General features: G+C 36.2%; 1 protein-coding gene across 3 annotated transcripts; it reads left to right on the top strand.

The window, feature by feature from the left end:
* The first annotated feature begins 6,665 nt into the window (after positions 1–6,665).
* On the top strand, positions 6,666–26,508 carry LOC120515732 (chromobox protein homolog 3-like). Of its 3 annotated transcripts, none has more exons than XM_039736995.1 (5): positions 6,666–6,928; positions 14,245–14,390; positions 14,645–14,813; positions 20,777–20,907; positions 25,861–26,508. In XM_039736995.1, the coding sequence occupies exons 2-5, from the start codon at positions 14,251–14,253 to the stop codon at positions 25,985–25,987; spliced, it is 567 nt and encodes a 188-aa protein (XP_039592929.1). In that variant the 5' UTR covers positions 6,666–6,928; positions 14,245–14,250; the 3' UTR covers positions 25,988–26,508. The 3 variants fall into 3 exon arrangements, with proteins under 3 accessions (XP_039592929.1, XP_039592928.1, XP_039592930.1); XM_039736994.1 differs by lacking the exon at positions 6,666–6,928 and adding an exon at positions 6,954–7,156; XM_039736996.1 differs by lacking the exon at positions 6,666–6,928 and adding an exon at positions 6,954–7,169.
* Positions 26,509–27,672: the final 1,164 nt, after the last annotated feature.

The raw sequence follows: 27,672 nt of genomic DNA, 5'->3' as shown, positions 1-27,672 counted from the left end.
TCTTTCTCTTGCACGATTTGACTCAAAAAAGCGAATCGGCACATTGTCATCTCATAACAGGCTTAATTTTTGATTTTTTTCTATCCAGGTGTTCGCTCTAAATGGTCTTGAAGAAACTGACACCGACACACCAATCATCGAGATATCAATGTTTCGTTTATCGGCACCCTAAAACGTCAAGATACGTCAAACGGGAGATAAAAATTTTTGATGAGTCTAAAGCTTTCGCTTCTTTTCCCCATATATAATAGGTTATGATGGGGGAGGGTAGAAAGAAAGAAAAAAAATTGCTTAAACTAGTACTCCACCCAAAAATATTTACCCCATCTTGCTTGTAATGATGGCTAAAAGCTTTTTAGTTTAAGTTTTAATGTTTCCATAGAGAATATAATTACGCATTTACTGATTTAGTAGGTCCTAATGGAGACTTGAACTACAACAAAACATACCAAAATATGCATTTTAAAAAAAAAAAAACTAATTTCTTATGTCTCATAATCCAAATGTCAGAAACCTATTCATATACTGACATCCTGCCGAATGCATGTATTTTGGAAAGAATATACAACTTTGGGGGAGGGGAAAACACTGTTGTACAAAGGGTAGGATGTTTAAATGGTATGGACTCTGCAATGGATCAACACTCCATACTTGTAAATTCTCTCCCCAGCCTGATTTGGGTTAATGACCTTGGGGAAGTTTGTTTATTTACAGGCATTATGTTGTCTGCATCCACTATACTCCCTGTGTAGCAGAAGATGCATGTCTTTTAAATATAAAATACAGGCCCCAGCTATTGAAAACAGAGTACAGAAGAGGGAAATGCTTATGAATTTCTTGTCATTCATTGAAACATAAAACTGATAGCTTGGGCGTCTATGTCAATAACATGATGGACTGTTCTTGGCAACACAGCAGATTTTTTTTTGTTCCCCCTCCCCTTTTCTTAAGATACTTTAATCCTTTATCTCGTGTTTAAAGTTGTTGTGTGGGTGTTTTTTTTAATTGGTTATACATTAAGTAATATGGGGAAGAAGCTGTTCTAATTGAGTAATATGAGTAGTAGCATTCTTTACATACTCTAAGCCAGCCAGTGTGCTAGGTTGGTAACATCTGTTCAAGAGATGACTGCCAAACCATCAAGCTGATTAAGAAGGCAAGCTCAGTTATGGACTTGCTCTTGCCCTTCTGGAGGTTGTAATGGGTGACAGAATGAAGACAAAACAAATGAACAATGCTGCATTCTCTCTCTCTCTCTCTCTCTCTCTGTGTCTCTTGACATACTAAAATGGAGTACTTTCAGTATTCAGTAGACGTGTGTCAAATTCAACTGGGTCAATTTTCTACTAATTGCAATATGTCTGCGTAATACTTCACTGTGAATATTAATGTTCTTTATCTTTTGTCAGGTCTGCGCTTTTTTTTTTTTTTTTCCTTTAAGTCATGGTATGTATTTGATTTGAAGGTGGTTGTTTGTTATTTTATCAAACTTAAAAGTCAAATGTCTTCCTAGAGGGAAATGGATGGGGAGAAGGGGAAGAAAGTTTGTTTTTTTTAAATCAGGTAATTTTTAATATTAATCAGAAATTTTGTACTAATTTTTAAAAATGACATTTGAGAAGTTGTTAAGCTAATATTTGAACATTATTTTTATTAACTGTCCAAATATATACACATAGGTCTGAATGGAAAAATAGCCGCAGTTATGCCAGGATCTGCATTTTCTATAAAAATACAAATAAGCAATTATAAACCAGTTACTGTGCTAATCCAGCATAGGTTTATGAAGATGCAAGAATAACATAAATGTGATGCCAGTAAGCAGGGCCAAATAATGCCCATTCCCTCACTTGGGCATACTAGTCCAGTATAGAAGTAATAATCCAGGCAGATAGTTTTAGTATGGGGAATGAATCTAACAGTTAGTATAAGATCAATGGTTGGACCAGTTTCAGATATTTTAAATGCACTTATAATACTGCTTTAAAACCACAGCTCTAACACAAGTGCATTATGATGCAAGTGATTATATACTTTGGTTGCATTAAAGAATCTTTTACAATTCAAATCCACAATCTGATCCTGCTTGGAGATCCACGATAAAATTTGATAGAAATGAACGTAGCAGTTAACTGAGGTACTTTTGTTGCTGTTGTATGTTTCAGCTGCTGTCAAAGCCTCCAGAGTTTTGGAGGCTGGAAGCTTATGGAGGACTACAATTCAGAACTCCTTGGGTTGAACAAGTCGGCACCTGTGGTGTAACACTGGGCTCAGCGGTTGTGTGGTCCCAATGACAGTTTATATATATATATATATATATAGAGAGAGAGAGAGATGATATAGAGATATATAGAATGTAATACGTTTTAGGTGAACTAAACAGATGGAGAAATGTAATAAACAACTAATGTAAATTACTAATTAAAACCTGAAATACATGAAGTATGGTCCTATGAAAAAGTACTGTGAACTTTTTGACCATGCCTCCATGCAAAATTCCTTCAGATGCAAGGTGTTAGTGGGTTTTCTTTCATGTACTGCAATTTCAAATCCACCCAAATATTAGAATGGGATTCAAATCAGGGCTTTGACTAGGCTAATCCATAACACTTCATTTCAAGACATTCCTTGGTGGATTTGCTAATGTGCTTTCTATCATTATATTGAAAGTGTCAATGTGCAACTTTTGGACAGATGACCTCACATTGTCCTAAACCACAATTTGATATGATGCAGAATTCATATTTGACTTAATGACTGCAACCTGTCCCAAACCATAATATTTCCACCAGCATGCTTCATGGTTGGTATAAGGTTCTCCTGAAGTAATGTCTTTGACTAACGGCAAACATGTCCACTGTTACTGTGGCCAAACAAAACTTATCACTGGTTCATGTGGCCAAAGCACATTGTTTCAGAAGGCATGTGTTCAGCTCCAAGCTGGTCTTGCTGTAATGTTTTTGGACAGCAAATAGTTTCTGAGCATGCATCATATACAGATCAAATTGGTGTGACCTTTTTCATTGTAAATGTATGCACTTTGACACTGACATTTCTTGATGCCTGTAGATCTGGTCAAACCGTCCACTTTTCAGCTGTATTTGCCTTGCTGGACAGTTCTGGACAAATGATTTTGCCTTGCCAGACTCTTGGTCATCCACATCCTTTTTTTCTGAGGGCGTTAGAGTTCTCTTTTGTTCTTGGCATGATGGCACCACTAAGGTAAATAGCAAAGAGACCACCAGACCCTGGATGTCTGTGGTTGTAATACAAAATGTTCTAAATGCATACTCCCTGAAGAGGCACTTAATCTGGAATGCTGGATTAATATTTTATGGATTTGAAGTGGTGTTAAATGTAGGGGTGTACTTACTTTTTCACATGACAAATCTGCATATTTCATTTAGATTATGAGAATGAATACACCATGTACATTTTTTGTGTCAGTTGTTTGTATATCACTTTTATTTATAGGCACTGTTTCCATGAAGATCTACCATTTGCCTGTTCAAATATGTTGAAAAAGTCAACCGTTTCCATGGGATGTACTTACTTTTTCACATGACTCCTATATGTGCGTGTATGAGTGCCATGATAAAGAATTTACCCCTTCCTGATTTTCTCGGTTTTTGCTTATTCTTAACACTTGTTTCTTATAGCCAAACAAATTTAGTATAATGTAAAAGACAACCTGAGTAAACACAATACATACATGGTTTTTTAAATAATCAATTGACTTATCAAAGGAAAATAGTTCACCAACACCTGTATCAGCCATGTGAAAAAGGAATTACCTCCTTAGTCACTCAATAAACCAATGAACCAAATCTAAATCTCTCTATTATAAAAAAAAAAACTTGGAAGGAGACAAGACATAATTTTCTCAGAAAAAAACTTTAACATCCCACAAGACAAGGCTGTGAGACAAAAGGACAGCTGCTGTACAGGCTTTTAAATGTTCGAAGTGCTACACAATATGCAGATCCCACAGCAGCAAGCCAACAGCTGATCGAGCAAAGAGGAGGTAAACTTTTTTTTTATTTGTTTCCCAATGTATCACCATTTAGGAGTGACTGTGTCTCCTCAGGGTGCATTCAGCCCCCCTCTTCACAACACAAGCGAGAGAGACGCGAAGTTGCTGGCGCATAGCATGCCGGGGGCAAGTGAAATGAGCAGGGGGCAAAGCCACCTAGTAACATTAAATTATACCAGGCAGACTTAAGGTTGGCTGCTGCCAGTCTTATTAAATCTAGACTTAAAATACAATCTTTCCACCAATGTGAAGTTGGCTAGAGTTGCCTTAACAAGCAGCACACCATACCTCGATGAAAAGCAATTCCACAAGACCTGAGAAAGAAATGTACTGAAATATTTCAGTCAGAAAAGATTACAAAGAAATCTCTAAAATTCTTTGAGTCTGGCGAACCACCAAGTGAGCCATCATCTCAAAATGAAAACAATTTTGAATTGTAAATCTGCCCAGGAGTGGCCATCCTAGGAAGATCACTCCAAAAGCACATAGAAAACTCATATGGGAAAACACATAAGAACCCAGATGAACTTCTAAAAAAACTGCAGGCTTTTTTCAGCTCAGTTGATGTCATTGTTCCTGGTTCCACCATTAGAAAGATGCTGGGAAAATATGGTATCCATGGGAGAGATGCAAAGTGAAAACCACTGCCAAATAAGAGGAACATAAAGGCTTGCACAACATTTGCCAAAAAAAAAATCACCAAAACTTTTGGGATAATGTTCTGTGGACAATTAGTCAAAAGTGGAACTTTCTGGAAGAAGAAATGGACTGTCTCGTACACCTGGAGTAAAGCTAACACATTTTTCCACAATAAGTACATGATGCCCACAGTCAAAGATAGTGAGGAGATGCTTTGCTGCTTCAGGGCCTGACTGATTTGCTATAATTGAGAGAAACATGAATTTAGATCTCTACCAGAAACTACTAAAAGAGAACATCCACAATTAGGTTATGCAGCAAAACAACGATCTGAAGCACAAGTGCAAGACCACCTCCGAATGGTTGAAAAAACATAAAGTAAGGTTTTGGATTGGCATAGTCAGAGGTGTTGTGGTACGAACATAAATGGGCAATTCATAGTTGAAACCCCTCTAATGTGGCTGAATTAAAACAATTCTGTAGATAAGAGTGGGCCAGAATTGGTCCACAGTGATGCCAAAGAGTGGTTTCCTGTTACCAGGAGCAATTGATTGCAGTTGTTGCTGCTAAAGATGGCACAATCAACTATTAAATTTATGGGGCTATTAAGTTAATTAAGTTTAGGTGCTGATGAACAATTTTCCTTCAATAAATCAAATGATCCCTTTAGAACTGTACTGTGTCTAATCAGATTGTCTTTAGTATTATACTGAATTTGTTTGGGGCTTAGAAACAAGTATTACGAATTAACAAAAATAGAGGGAATCAATCTCATGGTTCTTTCTCTCTCTGTATACAGTATATATGTGTATACGTAATATTTTAAAACATGTTATATGCATGTAATACTTGCACAAAGGACAGACCACAGTATCACATTTAACATTGCTTGAACTTCATGACTGCCTGTAATGAGCAATCTTGGCTTTGGAGGGCCCCATAGTGACAGAGGTTTGGATGATCCACTTGCATAAATGAATGTCACTTGGATTACTTCTGTTTCGTCTGAGAAACTAATGTGATCTGTATATCACTGTGAATTTTACTGAGACTTAGTGTTAGAATGCATAGGGGTGTAATAAGTAGCAAATAACAAGAACAATTGACTAAAATTGTTCCATTTTTTTTATGTGTGTACTTCATTACATAGTTGATTGCAATGAAGGGTTGTAGGTGGTATGATGGTGCAATTGTAGCGCTGCTGCCTAGCTTAGAGGAGACCAGGGTTTGCCTTATCCCTGTGTGGAGTCTGCATGTTCTCCCCATGTCTGTGTGCGTTACCTCGCACAGTCCAAAGACCAGCAGTTTAGGTGAATTGGCAATTCTGAATTGATCTTGGTGTGTCTGTGGGTTTTCGCCATGTGATAGATTGGCACCCTGTCCGGGGTTTATTCCTGCTTTACGCTATATGCTAACTAGGATAGGTCCAGCAGATCCCCGCGACCCTGTTCAGAACTATGCGGGTTAGAAAATGACCGACTGACAATGAAGTGTTTCTGAACTTAAAAAAGTAAACAATTTTTGACATAACTGTACAACGTACAATAAGTATTATATACAATTTAAAGGCATGTCCCATAGGCTATTGGAGCGCGCACTCTCTCCGGCGATTAAAATTCATAAACACAGCGGACACTCGGGCAACAGGAGAGCTCATTTACCTCTGCAAGCCGGTTGTCCACTATAGCCCTAACACAACGGTTTTAATATCCGCTACAACGGCATTTGTTGCGGAACAAGTTTACCTATGTCTGCACCAGCAGCTTTTACATACGCCCGATTTAAAATACGTAGCTTGCAAATATGCATTTTAAACAACAAAGCGAACTGATTTTAATTAGAAAGGCAACAACCTGCCATTGTTGTTTTAAAACTCCCCCTTGACCTTTAACCTATGAAAGGACTTCCTTCCTTCCGTCCTTATCGTGTCGCCATTTTTAATTACCTTAGTTAAAGCAGCAATAGAAACGTGCATCCATCACAGCTTGAAATGCATATTTCTGTTTTCGTTAATCGTTGTATTGTTTAAAAATCAATGTTTGCGATTTACTTGTGTTACCGAGTTGTCTGTTTTAGTGTCGTAGGAGGTTTCTGTGTGGTACACCGTGGTATTCATCGCGCGACGTGCGTCTGTTTACTAAGAGGCTCACATTACTCTTCCGCATGCCTACGCCAAAGCAAATGACGTAACGCAACCGGTGTTTGTGACTCAAGGGTCCGCCGTCCCACGCGCTCTGCTTGTCGACCGAACGTACGGTAATTATCTATTGTGCAAACTTGCTGACCAAGAAGGGTGTGAAGGGGTTGATAGTTACACGGGATTTAAAACGTTTGTTTATTTTAAAATAATTAACAGAATATCTATAAAGGATAAACTTCGATTCCCGCGTCTGGTGTTTTATTTAGGATCAGGGTTAATTGTAACTGCTGCATCCGTTAGCACAACCATCATATTAAAAAGAAAACTGATAAATGAGTGAAATTGTAAGTCTGTGGTGTAAGTATTCCGGTCATAGCGAAACACTCGGGGGATCGTGTTTTAAGAGCACGCTGCAATTTTAATTGACTTCAAAATAAAACCGCTGAATAGAATTAACCTTCTTAAAAATGTAAATGTTTATTTTGCCTTTCCTACGAATTGACCAGAATATAAAGTATACAGTTTGAATCGAGGTCTGGAGATATGAAGTCCTTTATAACAGCATTGGTTTTCTCCGGAGGCTTACAACTTCAATACAGCATTATGTTTAAATCCAGGGCATTCAGTTTTTGCGCTTGAAAATGCAAATTCTCTGCTTTCTGCTAGATGGGCGACCCTGCGGTGGGCTCCATGCATCCTTAAAAGTGCACATTATAGTTAGGCTGACATATTTAAACTTTCTTTTTAGTAAGTTTGGAGAAGAATTTGGGATGAAACGCCGAAATATTTGAAATATTGCTCTCCTCAGTACCCTGTTTAAAGCGACGCTTTCTCTATGCGATTAATGTGCTCTCTTTGCAGTGGTTTAATTCGTGTTTGTTTAATGCAAATAATACTGGATTTTATGCAGGATTTTATAAAACGTGAAAAAAAAATCATGGATTATCATGGCTCATTGTTTAGTATCGTACCGCGGGTTCACGAAACTGTGATCTCACCCAGACCCAGTCACTGGTTTTGGTGTTGACACGTCTTCTCACGACTAACAATTTTCATTCCACTTTCCCAAATGAGATTTTTGCTTTTTGACCCGATGTGAACGATTTGTTTTTGAGCGTGCCCAGAGGCACAGTAGCATTCCGTAATACAGTATGCCGATTCCTGCATTTTCTGTGGGTTGTGACACCCCATAACAATAATTCATTAATTAATTGATGGATGAATGTACTTGGACAGTGAAAAACCCGAAAGAACAAAATGTAAATTTCACTTTAGTCTTTGGTTTCTGTGACTAATTCTAATGCAGTTTTGACAGAAAAAGCACACTTTTTTAGTGTACGATTTGTTTGTTCCATTCATTTAGAAATTGTTTTTATGTTTATGTAAGAAGTATGTTATTTTACTGCTTTTGAAGCATTTTAGAATAACTGAGTGTATCAACTTAAGGTAATGTGAAACTGACAACACTGTTATTTATGTAATTGTTTAAAGCATGCATCTAGTGGTTTATAAGTTAACACATATTACCATCCCATTCATTTAATGAACCTACTTAATCCATATGACAGATGTGGGTAGCCAGGGCCCATGCTGGCATCATCATGTGCAAGCCAGGAGCCAACTTTGGAAGGGGCACTCATGCACCATCATCATTCCCTCATACTGCAGAGGTTTTTTTTATAATTATTTTTTTTTTAACTGATTTAGACAGTTGCATATTATTGTCTTGAGTTAAAAGCGTGGACTGTCAGGAAAGTCCTACAAGTAGTATTTCTCCCCTTGCGCAATTTTAAAGTCTGTTTGTTTTAAACATTTATTATTGTATAATATCATCTACCCGCAGTTTTCGAAAGGTTGAAATAATGCTGTCATGCACTTTTGGAAGAAGGCTGAGGGAGCCATATGATGTTAAACCAAAAAAAGGCTTATAAAGGTTAAGGCAACAATGATTAACACTTTCAGATTTAAGAGGGGTTCTAGAACCTACATATAGAAGAAGAGATATATATTAATGTCAGCTATTCTAAGAAATGCATGATTTAAGCAGGAAAAGGTCCTGACTTAAATTTCATTTTTTTGTATGAAGTGCTCTACCTGTTAAAAGCTTGGTAGGCTAAAACTAAATAGACTTTTAATACACTGCTCACAAAGCAGTAATTCTTTTTCTGCACTTTAGTCCATTTGATTTGTAGTAGATCAAGAAATATTCACTTTTATCTATTGATTTGGTTGTGTTTCATTGTCCTTTTCTGTAATTTCTACCAAAGCAGAGTTTCTTTGGTTAGGTATAGAGCACATTTGTATAAAAGTAATTTGTTTGGGGTATAATGTTTGTCATGCTTAATCAAAAAAAATTTTCCTAAAGATTGTTATTGTTGCTAATGTTATTGTACTGGTTTTACGTTGCTTTGACTGTCAGCCTGAGTGGCAAGCGTAAAAAGTGCGCTATTTTGGTATGTATAAAGAATGTGTTTCTTCTGAACGTGTCTTTCCAAAGAAACATCAGTGGCTCATAGTATAGTTGCAACACAACCTGTAGGCTCAATACATTTTGGGATAATTGTATAATGTGCATGAGAAATCTAATATATTCATACCTTTTTCATAGTCAGTTATTAATGGTCAAGGGTCTCAGAGTGCCTGCAGCAAGTGGCCCAAGGTAAAACCACCACTCAGTTTGGATATCAGTCCAATGTGGATCAAGATTATGTGCTTTTCCACGCTGATGTATCTTTGAGCAGTCAAGGAAACCTCACACAGAGGACGCCAAGCTTTTCATAATACATGAATAGGAGTTTAAATTTGGAAATCACTAACTAGGTGACAAAGTATACATGAAAGGTGGAGTGCATCCTTGTTGGGTTTAATTTAGAGTATCCTACACAAATTTTCCCAAGACATTTCTAGTCGTCATTGCTATTTATTGTAACTTGCATCTTTATTTCCTACTCTGTAAACTCAAATGGAATGCAAAATGTACAGTAATTGGCAAAAATATAAACTTTAATCAGTGTTACAGATTTATGTATTTTAACTGGTTTTGTGGTTTTTTATTTCCATCCACATTGTTTCAGAACAAACTAAAAACACTTTCATAATGCCACTAGTATTAAATGAGGTCCATAGTGAATTGTCAACTTTTAATTACTGTATACAGCTACAATGAAAATTCATCACCCATATTTTGTTAAATATTTTGTAGGTAAAATGCACTAATCCCTTATACTAACATCTGTAATGAAGAGGGGACAGATCCTGTGCTGGTACTTTCAGTCAGAACTGAATCCTGTAAGGGGTTTTAGTTCATTTAAAGGCACATTTGCATAACACGTCAAGTTTTGAATCTGACTTGTGAAGTGTAATGTTTAGTTAACAACACATGCATACTGTAGTTATATATAAATAATACCTAATTAAGCAGAGTGAAACTGTGGTTAATTTTACTGCCTCTGGAATCCAAAATGCCATGATCGAGTCTCGCATTCTTCTTGTGTTTCCTTGATTACTCCTATTTGTCCCCTCCATCCCAGAAGATGTGTAGGTTAGGTTAAATGGTGGTTGTAAATTGGCCCAATTTTGGGGTTGTGTAAGAGTGGCACTGTAGTTATTTACAATCTTTCCAGAGTGGGTTACTGCTTTGTGGTCAGTGTTCCCAGGATAAGAAATAGTGAATCATTAGTTTTACGCCTTATGAAAATAGAAAAATAAATATGTAATGTGCAAAGCCATAAACCATGAAATCTTTATTTAGTTTTATAATATGCCCATACTTTACAAAAATGTTTTTCAGTTTTATACTTTTTATGACTTTTATTAAATATAAAGTTACACCAAGTTATGAATCATCATGTTTGGGTTCAATGATGACAAATCATACAACTTGTCCAAATTTTGAATCATTGGTATATGGAAGAGGCTACCAAAATAAAATCTTTTTCTCTTAGCTCACTGTGATAAACACCTACTTAATATTAATCAACAAGGAAGCCTCATTTAGGAAGCAGCAGTGCTCCTTTTACATTTTATATTCAAATGTCCATACACTTTCAAACTCAATAAATTTAGTTATCGGGCCATGGATGCTCAGGGGCTCATCCCAGCAACATCAGCCACAAGGATGAGAGAAAAAAAGGGAGTAGTGTAAAAAAAAAAAAGTACTTGGAGTGATGTGCCGGGATTTAAACACTCTGGACTAACCACAACGCCACTGTATTGCACTTATTTTATATTCAACTCCAAGAAAAATAGAACATAATACCATTAATTAGAATGTAGGTAAGGGGATCTTCAAGAATCATTAATGTTTTGAATAGACTAAATGGTTTAATTTGCGCTTGTGTTTTAGTTTATATATTATTTTTATTGTGTTAAATTACCACTGTTGTTTTTAATGCTCACATTAAATCATTGCAAATTGTCTTCTGCATGCAATAAATCAGTAATTTTCCTAAATCTATAACCTGACACAATATTCTGTGTTCTTTAAAGCACTTGGCACAATGCAGGGACCATCCCCAGACTGGATGCCAGTCTATTACAGTTCACACTTGCACATGTTAAAAGGGACTGATTTAGAATTATATATACCTCTTTTGGGAGAGAAAATGTGGTGAAAAACCCACATAGACACTGGATCTGTAAGGCAGGAGCACGAAGTTTTATGACATTATTCTGCCTCTAAATCTACTCGAAAGAGAATATTTGTCTAAAAGAAGAAAACTTTTTTTTTTTTTAGCACATTTGGCATTTTGACACTGCAGGCTAATGATAAAATCAACCCCATGTCCTTCCTGGTTTTTTAGTGCATCTGTGAGATATTGTTTGCAGTGGTTTGGATCTATGTACCATCTAGCCAAACAAACAAAATATGTGACTGTAGTTTTAGAAACTGTATGTTAGTGAACAGTGTTAATAATGATAATATAGAAAGTACATGGAGCAAAAAAAATGCCATGCTTGTATTGTTGATGGAAAACATATGAATGATGAAGTCTCACTAATAAAAAAATATGTTGAATTCATGTGTAAAGGTAATAACAAAACATAAAGTGAAAAAAATGTGGATACCTGATACAAAGTACTTACCACTAGGCAAATCCTTAAAAAGTTGATGAATTGAGAAATATAGTCATGTTAGTGAATCATATGTCTGTCATTTTGCTAATGGCATGCTATACTATAATCTCAAAATTTGTATAGAAAAATTTCAGTCATTTCAAATACTCCACATTATTTATTATATGTATACACAACATTCACAAATCTGCTTAATCAATTTAGGGGCCATGGAGGGCCAGAGACATATCTCATTAGCTTTGGCCATAATGTAGTAATCAGTCCTTGACAGGGAATCATTCTATCAAATGGCCTTCTTTTACACCAATCCAGTTTAGAATTGTCAAATAACCTGATATTCCAATCTTGACTGTGTGGGAGAGAACCCACACAAACGTGAAGAGAACAAGCAAACCCCACACAGACTACAACCACTTGTGAGATTTGAAACCAGGATCTATGAGGAGCAGCACTAAGCACTGCATTATGCTCATAGTTAATTTGTAGAAGTTTTAAAAGCAAAGCAGTTAAGTTTACTTATACAGATCTTTATCATTCTCATTGGCACCATAATCTTTTGTACTTTTTGCATTAAAGGATAAATAAAACATGTGTATAAATTGTATAAAACATAAACAGTCTTTATTGATAAACTTAACAATATTTATTTATATAGCACATTTTCATACAATAAATAGCTCAAAGTGCTTTACATAATGAAGAAAAGAAAATAAAAGACAAAATGAGAAATTAAAATATGACAACATTAGTTAACACAGAAAAGGACTAATGTCCGATGGCCAGGGTGGACAGAAAAAAAAAACTCCAGACGGCTGGAGAAAAAAAAAAAATCTGCAGGGGTTCCAGGCCACCATTCTACCTAACATAAATTAAATAGTCCTCTTTGTAGTTATGGTTCTCACGGAGTCACTTGATGTTGATGGTCATACAGACTTCTGGCTTTTAATCCATCCATGATTGTTGGAACATCACGGTGCTTTGAGTAGATGGTGGTGGTGCAAGCAACCGGAAAAGGAAACGGAAGAGAGAGTAGAGGTTAATACGGATTTTAGAGCCACCATGAATAGTTATTATAATGAGTAGGATATACAGAGTATTAGGATTTTGATTACAGTGAAGTTATGAGAAGGCCATGTTAAAATAATGTGTTTTTAGCAGTTTTTTAAAGTGCTCCACTGTATTAGCCTGGCTAATTCCCATTGGCAGGCTATTCCAGATTTTAGGTGCATAGCAGCAGAAGGCCGCCTCACCACTTTTAAGTTTTGTTCTTGGAATTCTAAGGAGATACTCATTTGAGGATCTGAGGTTACGATTTGGAATATAAGGTGTCAGACTTTCCGATATATAAGATGGGGTGAGATTATTTAAGGCTTTATAAACCATAAGCAGAAATTTAACGTCAATCCTGAATGACACAGGTAACCAGTGTAGTGACATCAAAACTGGAGAAATGTGCTCAGATTTTCTTTTGCTAGTTAGGATTCTAGCAGCTGCATTGTGCACTAGTTGCAAACGATTTATGTCTTTTTTGGGTAGTCCTGTGAGGAGTGCTTTACAGTAATCTAGTCGACTGAAAAAAAACACATGAACGAATTTCTCAGAATCTTTCAGTGATATAAGAGGTCTAACTTTAGCTATGTTTCTTAAGTGAAAAAATGCTGTCCTAGTGATCTGATTAATATGCGATTTGAAATTCGGATTACAGTCAACATTTACCGCTAAGCTTTTTACCTCCGTCTTGACTTTTAATTCTTATGTATCCAGTTTATTTCTAATAGCCTCATTGTATCCATTATTGCCAATCACTAAGATTTCAATTTTCTCTTTATTTAACTTGAGAAAGTTACTATTCATCCATTCTGAGATACAAGTCAGACATTGTGTTAGTGAATCAAGAGAATCGGGGTCATCAGGTGCTATTGATAAGTACAGCTGTGTGTCATCAGCATAGCTCTGGTAGCTCACGTTGTGCCCTGAGATAATCTGACCTAATGGAAGCATATAGACTGAGAATAACAGCGGACCCAGGATAGAGCCTTGTGGAACACCATATTGAATATCCTGTGTCTTTGAGTTATAATTACCACAACTAACAAATAATTTTCTCCATGCCAGGTAGGATTCAAACCAATTTAACATAAATCTAGATAAATTTTATGCAGGTGTTTACTACTATAATTTTTTTTAATCTATAACATGTTGCTCTACATGGACATTCTGCAAAAATTCACAAATCCTCCACTATGTAGAAAATGATTTTTCACAGTATGAAATTAACATCTTTTCTAAATTTAAAGCCAGTTTAAATATTTTATTTATTATTTACCATAAAGCTTATTCTTTTTTTTTTTGGCAGGACACAATGAGGAAGAAGCAGAATGTTCGAAACAGAAAAACAGAAGAAGCAACTGTAGTACAAGAATTTGTTGTTGAGAAAATTATTGACAGACGTGTTGTGGATGGAAAAGTAGAGTACTTTTTGAAATGGAAGGGTTTTACAGAGTAGGTGCAAATTTCAAACATTTTCCATTAGCAGTTCTGTGCAGATACTCTGAAACTTTCAATTTGTACTTAGTTGTAAGCATTGTTCCAAGTGTAAATGTAACTTTGCTTATGGTTTTTATGTGCAGTACCATAACAAAATCTTGTTAGGTGTTATAGCTGTTGATGTGTCATGTATATAGAATGATGTTCTTATACACAATTGTTCAGTAGAGTCTACTTTGTGTGAACATATTTTCATCCATTTTGTCTAGTGCTGATAACACCTGGGAGCCAGAGGAAAACTTGGACTGTCCAGAGTTAATTGAAGAATTTCTAAATGCTCCATACTTGATAGAGGAAAAAGAAGATGCAACAACTCCTCCGGAGTCTACAGTTGTACCTGATGCAGAATCAGGGAACTTGGATCTCGATGAGGAACAGGTATTTTTCATCAAAGGGAAATGCAATAGGAGCTTGAAAAAGAGAACCATGCACAAAGTCTTGTTCCCTTTTAACTTTTGTAGTGGTTTTTATTTTTATACTATAATTCTTCTTCTGCTGTCTTTATATGGAATTTTGTTTCACAAAATATAAATATTTACAAGCGAATTGCAGTATTGCAGAAAAGTGAAAACTGAACGCTTGGTAGGCTATTGATTATACTTTTTTTTTTACAATATAGGCCGCTTACATTTTTTCTCGCTATTTATAGGCAGTTTGGAGTTTCACCTCTTGCCAGTAAACATTGCTGTGCAAATCACTTGCTTGCTGAATTCAGACATATAGACAGCGGAGAGAGTAGTTCCTGGAACATGGCATTTAATTATTGAGAAGGATTATGAGACCTGACAATTTAGAACAAACCAGGACCATAGGCTTCCTCCCAGTTCTGTCGTATTGCCATACTTTGGGCCCTTGAAGAGCGATGAGGATCAGGTTTCCATTATGAATGTGTGGCTACTGTGTTCTTTCTTGCATTTTTTGGATTCTTGTATAGTAAATAGGTATTGCTTACCACATTTTGACTGTGATACTGTACAGATAATGCATAAAATTTGTAATTGCTGACAGACTTCTCAAATATTGACCATATAGTGCTATACGAGTAAGATACGTGCATGAGTCACATTATAGATACATAGTGACAGCTTGCTTTTAGATATTTCATAGCTGGTGGTCTCCCTTATCTATTTGAGGTTTAATATGTTAATTTTACAGTGGTGTAAGGTGCCGTTTCTTAACTGGTGAAATCATGAACACTGTAGCCTTTATCATAACAGGATTGCGTGTAAAACACTGTTAAAATATGTTGGTTCTTTCTTGTTTGTTTAAAGAACTATTCTGTTGCCTCCCTTGTTGTGTAGTTGTTTTTTTCTTTCTCCCCAAACTTAAAACTTCATGAGAGAATAGATACAACAGCCTAGTAATTGCTAAGCAGTTGTCTTTCTGCCAAGCAGAAAAGAGACTCTCTGGTACTTAACAAGACAAGAAATGTCAGCACTTGGCAGCAGGCTGGATGTCAGAGCTAATTACCAGATGGAACTGAAATTCCAAGTTTCCTTGGCCCCCATTTACAACATCAGCATGAAGGTTCGAGTATAAGGACACTTTATTCAGTACCCTATTGGCTCTGGAAGCTGATCAAGACTGCATTATTAGTAAAAGAGCAACCTGTGTAAAAATACAGTTCATAATACTGGCCAGCGTCTGCTTAATCCCTCTCCATTGGGGTAATCGCATTTTCACCTTTCCCAATAGTTTCATGGAAGAGGTTGCATCCTTCTTTCTATTGGTGTAAACATCCTAAGCTCTGCTGGGACAGCATAGTGAGTTTGTTGGTAATATGTTTGTGTATGCAGTTTAAAATGCCTAGAACATTAAGTGTACTTTTGCTGTTTTGTCTGGCTTGTTTTTTTTCAGTATTTTGTTATTGCACACTGGATCTGATGACTAAACAGTGAATTTATATTGTGTACTTATATTTTATTTATTTTATATTGTGTACTTAAGGATAGCATCATCTATAAGAGTGGGTGGGATAACATCATTAACAGTGGTGTCAAAAGTGGTCCTAAGTGATATTAGTAAACTTTAAGGTTTTCTTTACACCTATTTATAGAGCAAATACAATGGATTTTTATTTAATTACTGCTAAAGACTAGTGTGTTTCAAACAAGAGTAAAAGTATATATTATGGCAATTTAAACCAACGAAACTGACAAGATGCAGGCTTAATATATTTTACACCTTCACAGGCACCACAGCTATTGAACAGGAAAAACTGCTTACCTATGAATATAAAATGGAAAACAGTCACTCCTGCCAAGTCAACAGAGGACCCTGAATGCATAAAACTAAATCAAACGTACAATCAAAAAACTAGTGAGTTTTAAAGTGACTCATCAAAGAGCAATAGTTACAATTGATTGAAACAACTTATTATTCCATAAGTAATTTCATAAGTAAAGCAAAGATTTGCTGTTTTGGAGCTTTATTAGACAAACTTATTAGAATTACACTAGTATTTGACATTATCAGTGACTGTCTTACAGGTATATTAGTGTCTCATAGTGCACTTAAGTTAGCAAAAGCAGTTTGTGTGTGCCCAATGAATAACCACACAGAGCTATATGCGGTACAAATGTTTTATCAACTCCTAGCAAGGTTTTTCCTGTAGATAGTGTGCATATACAAAGAACAAAGGTCCATAAACCATAAGTGAAACAATACATTAAAATGTATCAAAACTATTATATATACTGGGAATATCATCCGTTTTAGAGAAAAAATATTTTGTTTTCTGATGTGCTGTAAATTCATATGACAAGTGACAAGTTCAAAGTTAGTCACAGACCTAAGGTCAAAGCTCATGAGACAGTAAAGATGAAATGAAGACATACATAGTATGTCAGTTTATAATACTGACATTAAAGCAGCATGCTAAGATAATCAATATGAAGCTTAAGGCATCTGCACACATACACATTAAAGTTAAAATTGCAGAATTAAAATACAGTGGTGCAGTCTCACATCAGAGGAAGCTTTGAATTTAGTAGGGTAGAATGAGAGAGTAAATAGTCCAGAGCAGCTGAATGTTTAGGAGCACAGGAGTAGAAAATGGCACTCTGCATTATTAATATATAAATATACAGTACGAAGGTAAATTAACAAGTAAAGGCAATTTGAAAATTATGTGGTAACCGTAATGGATAGAAGCTGACATACTACAACATGAAGACTTATGGGTAGTTCAAACCGACACAGTGCAGTTCTCTGCTGTTAGTCGGATTGAAGCCAAGGTCAAATGAACATGGATGCTTAACTGCAGAATTGGCCTATTGTTGTACAACGCTCCATAGGGATTTCTTTTTGCAGAGGGAGTGAACACCCACAGTGACACTTACAATAGTATGTGCTCTTTTTTAGATCAATTAATATACCTCTACACTTGCCTACAAACAGAAAACTAAAAACATAAATACAATTAAATAAATACATGGAAAAAAACACTTGGTAGTGTATCACACGTGCCCATGTCTGTGCTGTAAAGAAGAGGAAGCATTTAAGCTGCGGGCAGTCAAGCATGTTTTCCCTACAAAGTGACAACAGTTCGTTGCCAAATGAAGAAATATGTAACCCTCATAAAATATGGCCTTGTAGTGGTGTTTATATAAAAAAAAAAAAAAAAAGGGCACAGTCTTGATGAAAGGTGATAAAAATGGTTACACCAAATATGGTGCATAGTACTTAATTGAGGGTAACCCTAATTAGATGAAAAGATGCTAAAGTTTCTGATCTAATATGGATAAATACACTAAAATAATTCAGCTATCAAAGCTGAAAGGTACTTGGTTGTTCCTGTTTGGTATGTTGCCAAAATGACCCTATCCAGGAGAAATTGAATGAAAAACAGATGATTAAACTCTGATATACAAAATGATTGAATCCTACAGTATTACACATCTGAAAAATCAGAACTAACCAGAATCTCAAATGCTTAATTTTGTAGTGAAACAGGTTATTAAAAATAAAGATTTCAGTTTTATTATGTTTTTGGTCTCCTTTTTGTTTAGAAGCTCAACTTCTGCAAAATTTATCTGTAATGTCTGCTTTAGTTAGAGATGTAGCTATTAGTTTGTATTAACCACTTTTTCAGTTAGAGCTTTATTTTTTCGGGAGATTTTTAAGCGAAAAAATCACAAAATTAAGGACATATGTATTTGCATTGGAATTGGAGATAATATATAACTATTTTGTGATTTTTCTTAGTTTACATCAAATTCTCTTGCTGATATTTTAAGATCCTTACACCAGAGGCATTGAACATATCAGAGTTCCACATTGGTGTATAAAAATTATTTTGTTATTCCATACACCCATGAATATTGTCCATCCATTATCCAACCCACTAGACCCTAACTACAGGGTCACATGGGGGGTCTGCTGGAGCCAATCCCAGCCAATACAGGCCGCAAGGCAGGAAACAAAACCCCAGGCAGGGCACCAGCCCACTGCAGCCCATGAATATTGTGATCTGCATAATTCATGTAATGTTTCAAGAGAGCTGGAGCCTATTGCAGTAATGGGACACATTACAGAAATCTGTGTATAACACAAACCCTCGTGTTCACTTATACAGATGTCAAACATCCTATCATTAATATGCAGTTCCTTTGGATAATTAAAAGAAAACTGAAGTACAAGGAAATAAAGTCCACATTGGAGAGTGACTAGGCCACAACTAAATTTCATTCTCCTGGAGCAACAGCACTGTTCAGTTTTCAGCTTCCATATTTACTTTTGGCAAATTGTCATTCAGCAATGAACATATACTTAATACATACCTAACTTTAGAATCCTCCTCTTCTAAATTGGATCAACAAAGATATGTAGCTGTTATTAATTTATCATGTTTATCAGTCTTGTGCATTAAAACAAATTTCACAACATTGACATGAAAGTAGGTTGGCCCTACTGTACTAATTCCTTTCCAAATTTTAAACATTTGTATGATATTACATTTAAATCTATGTTTGCTTAAACTAAAAATAGGTTCAGTCCCTTTAGTCTCTCCTCATAGCTTATACCTCTCAGTCCTGGTATTGGCCTAGTTGTTCACTTGTGGACTTTCTGTAGTGCTGCTCTGTCTTTTTTAATATTTGTAAAACTGAACATAGTAGTCTGCTTAATCCAGTTCAGTGTTATAGGTATCCTGAAACTATCCTGGAAATATCCAGCACAAGGCACAGGGTGCTAGTCCTTTACTGGCCACTTTCAGGTACATCTCCTACATACGGACAGTTTCCTCATTGTCACTGAGGTTAGCCTACTACAACCAGCCACTGCATTGAAATCACCTTGTTTCTGATGTACATACAGCATATCATCCGACTAAACCAAAAAAGCAACAAAAAGAAATTAGGTGAAACTATCCCATTTAGACTAAATGTCACCAGTGAAACATTTGCTCAAACAGTGCCCCTCTAGATTCTGCCTCTGATGTGAACAATGGAGTATTATATTCAAGGTGCTGACATCATCAGTTTCAGCCAGTGGAGCTAAAGGAAGATTCTTCCTCTCTAGTGAGAAATCAGCCTCCTGGCCAGAAAGGCATATTCATTTCACAATGGTTTCTCTTCATCTGAGCAATGGTATACTTGCTTATCCCTACCTTAGTAAATCCCAAATTAGCCCTCAAAATTCACTAGGCTCTTTTCATTTAGGCTTGCTTACACTCATCCCTCCCTGACTGAACTAATGCTGGAGAAACCCCCAAATGTCACTTGTGAGAAATCTGTTCAGTTGTCTGCCCTCTCAGTTGCATATCCTCATTTGAAGCTCCTGGAAATGAGTTTGGGCAGCTGGAATCAGCATGTAGATTATGATGGTCTTACCCAGTCAAGCTAGCAGTAGTGAACAATCTGGTTTTTGACTGTGAAGCCATTTTCTTCTTAGTGCTGGCTCTTTCCATTTCAGGTTAATTTAGACTTGGTAATATTATCTCTGCAGAATGCCCTTGGCCTCTTAGTGGTTTTTTTTTTTTTTTCTTTCCAAAGTTTTCCTGTTCTAAAAGTCTGGTGGTACTTTAGTAGAAAAAGTTCAACTGGTATGAAGGTGAATACAATAGGGCATGCCCAATCGCCTGTTAGATGGCATTTTCATTGTTACTGTGTGTTTTCATTTACAGTGGGCAAAATCTTGGCAACTTACGTAAGTCATACCAAGTATGAGCTGCTTTGTTACTTCAAAAATATTTTTCTGCAATAAGGAAATAATATATGCCTGAAAAAATGAAGTATAGTGTAAGTTAATAACAGTGGTGTAACCAAACATACAGTATAATCTTCTTGCAATAACAAATGATGTCCAACAAATTAAGTGATACTTTTTTGCAACACCAACAGGTATCTGAACTTCAGGAGACTGAAGAGCAATATGAGGAAGAAAAACCAAGAGGTTTTGCTTGTGGCTTTCAACCAGAGCGTATTATTGGATCAACTGATAAAAAAGGGGAGTTAATGTTTTTAATAAAATGGTAAGAAATTTAAACCACTTTGTATTAAATATGTTGACTAGCTGTGTTACCAGCTTCACCCAGGAAATTTCTTTAGTCAGTGGGCCTCAGTTACAGTGCTGTTGATTTTTAAATTATATCAGAAATACTCTATAACCAAGTACTTTCTGTTTACAATGTCTGTATTATTTCACCAGGGACTAATATTATTAGTTCACTTGTGCTGCTTACTGTTGAATATGCTACATTCAGTTCTTGGTGGTGTTGGTGTGAAAGAGATTGCAGCAGAATCCTGTATTAAATAATATCACCAAATTAGGGTATTTGGTAATGTTACAAAAGTGATATAAAGTTGATTTGTTTAATTCTAAAAGCTTCTAGAAATCTATTAATCAGTTTATTTCAGATTTATTGTCACATATGGTGGACACAGTAAAAAGAAGTACATGCTTAGCCAAGTGCATCAAACTGCCAGTGTCCATCTGTCTGAATTTTGCTTTGTAGATTATTTCAAATATAGCATCACAATAGATAATGATAAGCAAAACAGTCGAGTTTCCTTTTTAACACGTTACATTTTGAGTATAAGTTTTCAATAGCACTGGTTTTGGCAGCACGTTTCTCAGAAAAGGGTCCAGGTTAAAATAAATGGGGGGAAAAGTGTCTTTTGTAAGTGTAACATCTCTAAGATGAAACAAAAAAAACACTTTAAGTTAGACATTGTAATCCAGGGAGACAATGAAATTATCCAAAAGTGGATGAGAAAAAAAAAAACACAGCAGTTTATAACTTCAGTGACATTCCATGTTTGTCAATGCTCTTATTTAAAATTTGTAAGCACTGATGAAATTATCTGGAGCAGCACATTGGCTACTCGGAATTATAGTCCCCACATCAGCATTTTCAACAGGGTTGTAGATTAGATGAAGGTGGCGTTGTAGTATTTATTAACTACCTGTCTTAATGGATCAGTTGTGTGAATTTGACTACACTTGCACTCACAGAGCCTGTCAAGCATAAATGGTGACCCACAGTCCAAATGCGGCCATGAAGCAATCTCTGCATGACCGAGCTCCAGCTTCTGGTGGTCCACCAGAAACGCAGAGAAAAACTAAGAAAAATACATTTTGTGAGCCTTCAGAAACTCCTACATAAATTCCCACAGTAGTACAGAAGAAGAATGCAACACTCTGTGTAGCTGAGCAACATTCAGTTCATAATACGGTGTGGTGCTAGTAGTCTATGATGCAGTAATTTGTTTTTTTGTTTTTTGTTTTTTTTTGGGTGACGATACACACCAGTACGTAGTACCAGCACCTTGGCTGTGACAGCTGGTCGTGGCATACGACATATTAAATGATTCTATAATAAATTGTGTGCTGAGTCTTAGATGTATTCTTGTTTCATCAAGTGAGTGAGAGTGTGGGTTTTCTCAAATTAATCTAATTGTTACTCCAATGAAAGCCTCGTTACTGGCAAGTTCTCTCTCCAAACTTCTCTTCACACGATTGGTTGGCCATCCACTCACATGCTTCGACCCAGCGACTTCATGGCTGTTACAAGGACGATGATCGGCCAATGACACTCAAAGAACAAATTAGAAAGACTGCATTTGATGAAAACATGCAAAAAGCTTGGAGTTTTCTTTAAAACTCAAAGCATCGATTGCATTTTGGAACTACATAACTTTTGTGTAGAATGTAGAGCTCAGTATTAACCTGTGTTTAAAATTACAAACACAGGATTTTTGAAATTGAAGAATATTAAACTATCAAACATAATATTATGCAGTACAGTTCAGTTGTGCAGTTGGCATAATAGTAGTGCCGCTGCCTCACAATAAGAAGATCAAGGGTTTGTGTCCTGGGTTCTCCTTATGTGCAGTTGGCAAAGCACTTTGAGTAGTGAGTAAAGCGCCAAAATAATGTAGAGTTGTTATTATTATACTTATATGATTTCTAAATTTAAAATGTTAAACATTGTTTTTTAACCAAAGAAACAAAACATGTAGTGCTAGGACTCTCAGCCTCTATATGCTTTCACAGTCCCTAAAACTTGATCCAAACGCTTTTTGTTTAGAAAAAGGGCACTGCTAAGCACAAATGTGGTGATTTAAAATGAACCTGTGTTCCCTCAGTGTGCAATAGTTGTATTCATATGTGTCAGCTACTGTTATCACATGTTATGGGTTTGTGCACTGATGCATCAGTACTTCTTTTTTTTATTCAGTTAAATTCACTTTGTGATGTGCCTGGGTCATGTATGACCAGAATAGTTATTTTTATTTCAAAAGGTAAACAAATGTTATTGTGATGTGATACTAGCATTTTTTGATTTTATATACTTTGAAATATACCTGTGTCAGATGTAAGCAAAATATTTATTTCAAAAGGGAAACAAATGTTATTGCTAATACTTGTGCACTATGAGATGTGCCTAGGTCAGATATGACCAAAGTGTTTATTTTTTTATTTCAAAAATGAAAAAAAAAATATTGGTACTATCTCAGATTCTGTTCATTTACAGCTTTTGCATTTTTTCTGTAATTTTTGATATGCCTGTGTCAGATGTGACCGTATTTAAAAGGGAAACAATGAATAAACATTAGTAGTTTTTCAATACATTCATTTGTGATAGTTTAAGATTTGTTATTACCTGCTGCTTACCAACTCCTGTAAATGTCTGGCCGAGCTAAATTTCTTAATTTGGAAATCTGGCCCAACTGCATTTGTAATTGAATAGCCCTGCTTTATGGCGTGCTTGCTAAATGTGTCTTCTTTCAAGCTTCACCAAACTTTGCTCCTTTCATTTTGCTTCTGCAGGTGGCCTTTATTTAAATAAACCAGCAAACACCATTTCTCATGCAATTGCTGTCAGCACTGTGGCTTAAAGGGGACATTGTAATTTAGAATGCCCCTCTCACTAGCAAAAAATGAACAAATTAAAAAAAAACTTATTTTTTCTTTTTTTCAACAATATCTCCAAATTTCAGTCAAGTCCATCAAGGCATTTTTGAGATTTTGGGGTATGTAGTTTTTCTGTTGTGTGAGGGTTCTTGGTATATCAAAATGTCCTTTCTTAGTAGATGTTTGCTCCCCTAGATGTACCATCTTGCCAAATTTAAGCATTTTAGCCAAACAGGACATAGTGCTTTTGTTCACAAGTGAGTAATTTAGTCAACTTTGCATTATGTACACTGCTGTTAAAAATATTGGGGTCATCTAGAAATGTTCGTGTTTTTGATAGAAATTGATACATTTTATGATCAAAATACCATTAAAAACTAAAGCATTGCTAGTGTTTATAATGGATGTTATTGCTTCAAATGCCAGTGCCTTACAACCAAGGTGAACATAATCACATATACAGTAGTATATATGTATGTATATGATATATATGTGTGTTTGTGTATGTTACATTAAAGTATACAATGTGTTGAAGGAAATACCTTTATAATGGTTAAATTGCTTTCACTAAGTTTAATCCAGTTATATTTTAAACAGCTTTACACAATATACTTATTAGAATGCCCATATGTTTAAATTGAGTGGTATGGTGACACAGTGATAAAAGCCATAGCCTCAGGGTTTCTGTGTCTTAGGTCAAATCCTGTTCCTTGTGGTCAAGGTGGAGTTTGCAGGAGTTTGCCTGCTCTCTCCTTGTCTGCTATTGTACGTGTGCTTGTTACACGATTACTTGCAAACTACCTTTATCTTGATCTTAATTGAAAGCTCATCCAGCAGACCCCCGTGACCCTGTATTCGGATTCAGCGGGTTAGAAAATGGATGGATGGATGGATGACTTGATACATTCAAGAAATTTAAAAAAATGTGGGTAGTGGCATCCTCAGCAAAGTGACCTGTGCTCATGGGTTTATTATGCAAAAGTGATTGCTAAACCAAGTGACATGGCAAAAGGAAAAACAAGAGCAACAACAGCTGTTGATCTGTTTTCAAAGAAATCACAGAGCCCAATCACTTGACAAAGAATACCATAATGGAAAGAAGAGCAGCAACATGTGCTGAATGTCAATTATGGGATGCAGAATGCAAGAATGACAAAGACTTAGAAATGCATGCCAGCACTTGAGAAGATCAGGTTATCAGGTTCTGGAGATTCAACAAATGTCACGTAGCGGCAGCCTCAGCAAATTGACCTGTGGTAATGTGTTTACCTATTATAACAGCAGAAAGAATAAGCAGAGCAATGACATCTACTGAGCATCAAGCAAATCACAGAAGGTGATTAATTGAAGAAGAGCAACAAATAACTAGATCTCAAGATGCTGAACCACATTGAAAAGCAAGGACTAATCCTGACTATATAGAGCAATTGAGAAGCACACAAACAATAAGGCTTATAGACAGAAATGGGTTTTGACAATTGAGTACATCATCAAGTCGTTTTAAAAGTTCTAACCATATAAAAGCATTGCTTTTACATCCTTACATCAATATTAACATCAGCAATGTGATCAGTGTTCACTCTAATTTTTAATGTTGATAACAAAAGAATGTGTGGCTAAAATAGAAAAGTTCAGCTTGCTTAGATGTGCCACCAGAAGTAAGAAAATTCATTTTGAGTTCAAGAGGAACTGAAAGAAGTAACTATCAAGTGTACGTTCTTGTGTTTGTCTACAACAGCCAGTTAGTTTACTGTTGTTTATACCCAGTCTTTTGTACTAACTACTTACAAAACGTAAGTATCAACAGCTTCTTCTATTTAACTTGGCGTATATTTTCCATTTTTTTTAGGATCTGTGGTGGCAGTACTTTGTTTTGGGGTTGGGGTGGTTTTGGTTTGGGAACATGTTTCACTTGTATTACATGTATATACAGTATAAGGGGCCTGAGTTGCCTCGAAAGCTTGCATATTGTAATCTTTTTAGTTAGCCAATAAAATAAGGTGTCGTTTTGCTTGGCTTTTCTCTACATGTATATGCAAGTAGTTCACTGTTTATTTTTTGTTCCCAGGAAAGACTCTGATGAGGTAGATTTAGTGCCAGCTAGAGAAGCAAGCATGAAGTGCCCTGAAGTTGTTATTGCTTTTTATGAGGAAAAACTCACATGGCATTCATGTTCAGAAGAGGATCTACCATAACAAAACCTGTATATTTGTCCATGCTGCTCACCTCAGAAGAGAATGTGACTTCAACTAAACAAGCTTATTGCACGCCTGTTTTTTTTTCTAACTTGATGCAGCATAACATCTTGGATTAAAAATTGAAATATTAAACAATAATTTATTCATTTAATACACTACAAGTCACTGAGTTATTTGTTGATTCTTTCTTGGTTTGTTTTTGCATGTAACAATAACTTTTGTTAATGATAACAGTATATTTTTTTGGTCCTTGAAAAAACTTTGTGTCACTTATGGTTGTTTTTATATTGCTTTAAAAATACTGTATATCTTGACATATCTTGATAGAACATGCTTATCTGTGTTTCTATCTTCCTATTTAAGGTACTTTCCTTGTCTCATACTTATCAAAACACAGATCTGATGTAATTGCAAAATTGTTCTTTTTATTCAGTTTACATTACTTCTGTGAGCAATATTGTTCTGATTATGTGCCCTGTGCATTTTTTTTTATTAAATTTGAGTCTGAAATTTTTTAATTTCTTGCTTTTGTTGTTATTGTTGAAAAAAAAAAAAAAACAGTAAACATTATAATAATTTTACGTTTCACCACAGTCCTGTTTTCCTAATGATGGTTATAGTGGCAGCATACCAAACTAGGCAGGCCAGGCTTCCCTATATTCTCTGCTCTTCCTGTGGAATTTGACAGCTTCTTCTGAGGAATTTTTTGTGGCCAGTCAAAAGACAATCCCTCCACCATATCCTAGATCTTCAAGTGTCCCATGCCTGGAATTTCTACACTGATAGACATACAAGAGGTATTGTAACTACATATCCAAGCCATTTCTAGTGGCTTCTTTCAATCTAGAGAAGCAATGATACTAGTCTAAAATACTTCATGATTGCTGATCCCAACACCCTCTGCGCAGGAAACATGTTTTGGGCAATTGCACTTGAGTTCTCATTTATTCTGTCACTACCCAGAGTTTTTGATTGTATGTAAGCACACCATTGTAGACAGACCAAGTTGGCACTTTAACACCACACCTAACACAACATCCATAAAACCGCTGACAATGCACTGATTTTTTGAGTGAATCTTATGGTCAAGATGCCAAGGTGTGGCTGCTCAGCCCCAACCTGCAGTGAGTGAGCCACTCTTCTCTGGGAGTTAACAATGACCTCCAGTTTCTATCCATCCATTATCCAACCCGCTATATCCAAACTACAGGGTCACAGGGGTCTGCTGGAGCCAATCCCAGCCAACACAGGGCACAAGGCAGGAAACAAACTCTGGACCAGGCGCCAGCCCATCACAGGGCACACACACACACACACACTAGGGGCAATTTTTTTTAGGATCCCGAATGCACCTAACCTGCATGTCTTTGGAAGGAAACCCACATAGACACAGGGAGAATCTGCAAACTCCACACAGGGGGGACCCAGGAAGCGAACCCAGGTCTCCTTACTGCGAGGCAGCAGCGCTACCACTGTGCTGCCCATATGACCTCCAGTTTGGAGGTTCTGATTCTCTTCTAACACTCAAAAGCAAATTACCAATGCATCCTCTTCCGCTTATCCGAGATCGGGTCGCGGGGGCAGCAGCTTGAGCAGAGACACCCAGACTTCCCTCTCCTCGGCCACTTCTAGCTCTTCTGGTGGAATTCTGAGGTGTTCCCAGGCCAGCCGAGAGACATAGT

Source organism: Polypterus senegalus, chromosome 15, assembly GCF_016835505.1.
Source record: "Polypterus senegalus isolate Bchr_013 chromosome 15, ASM1683550v1, whole genome shotgun sequence".
In the NCBI taxonomy this organism is placed as follows: Eukaryota; Metazoa; Chordata; class Cladistia; order Polypteriformes; family Polypteridae; genus Polypterus; species Polypterus senegalus.
The sequence above is the reverse complement of the archived record's forward strand: the minus strand, read 5'-3'. Positions and strand labels throughout refer to the sequence as shown.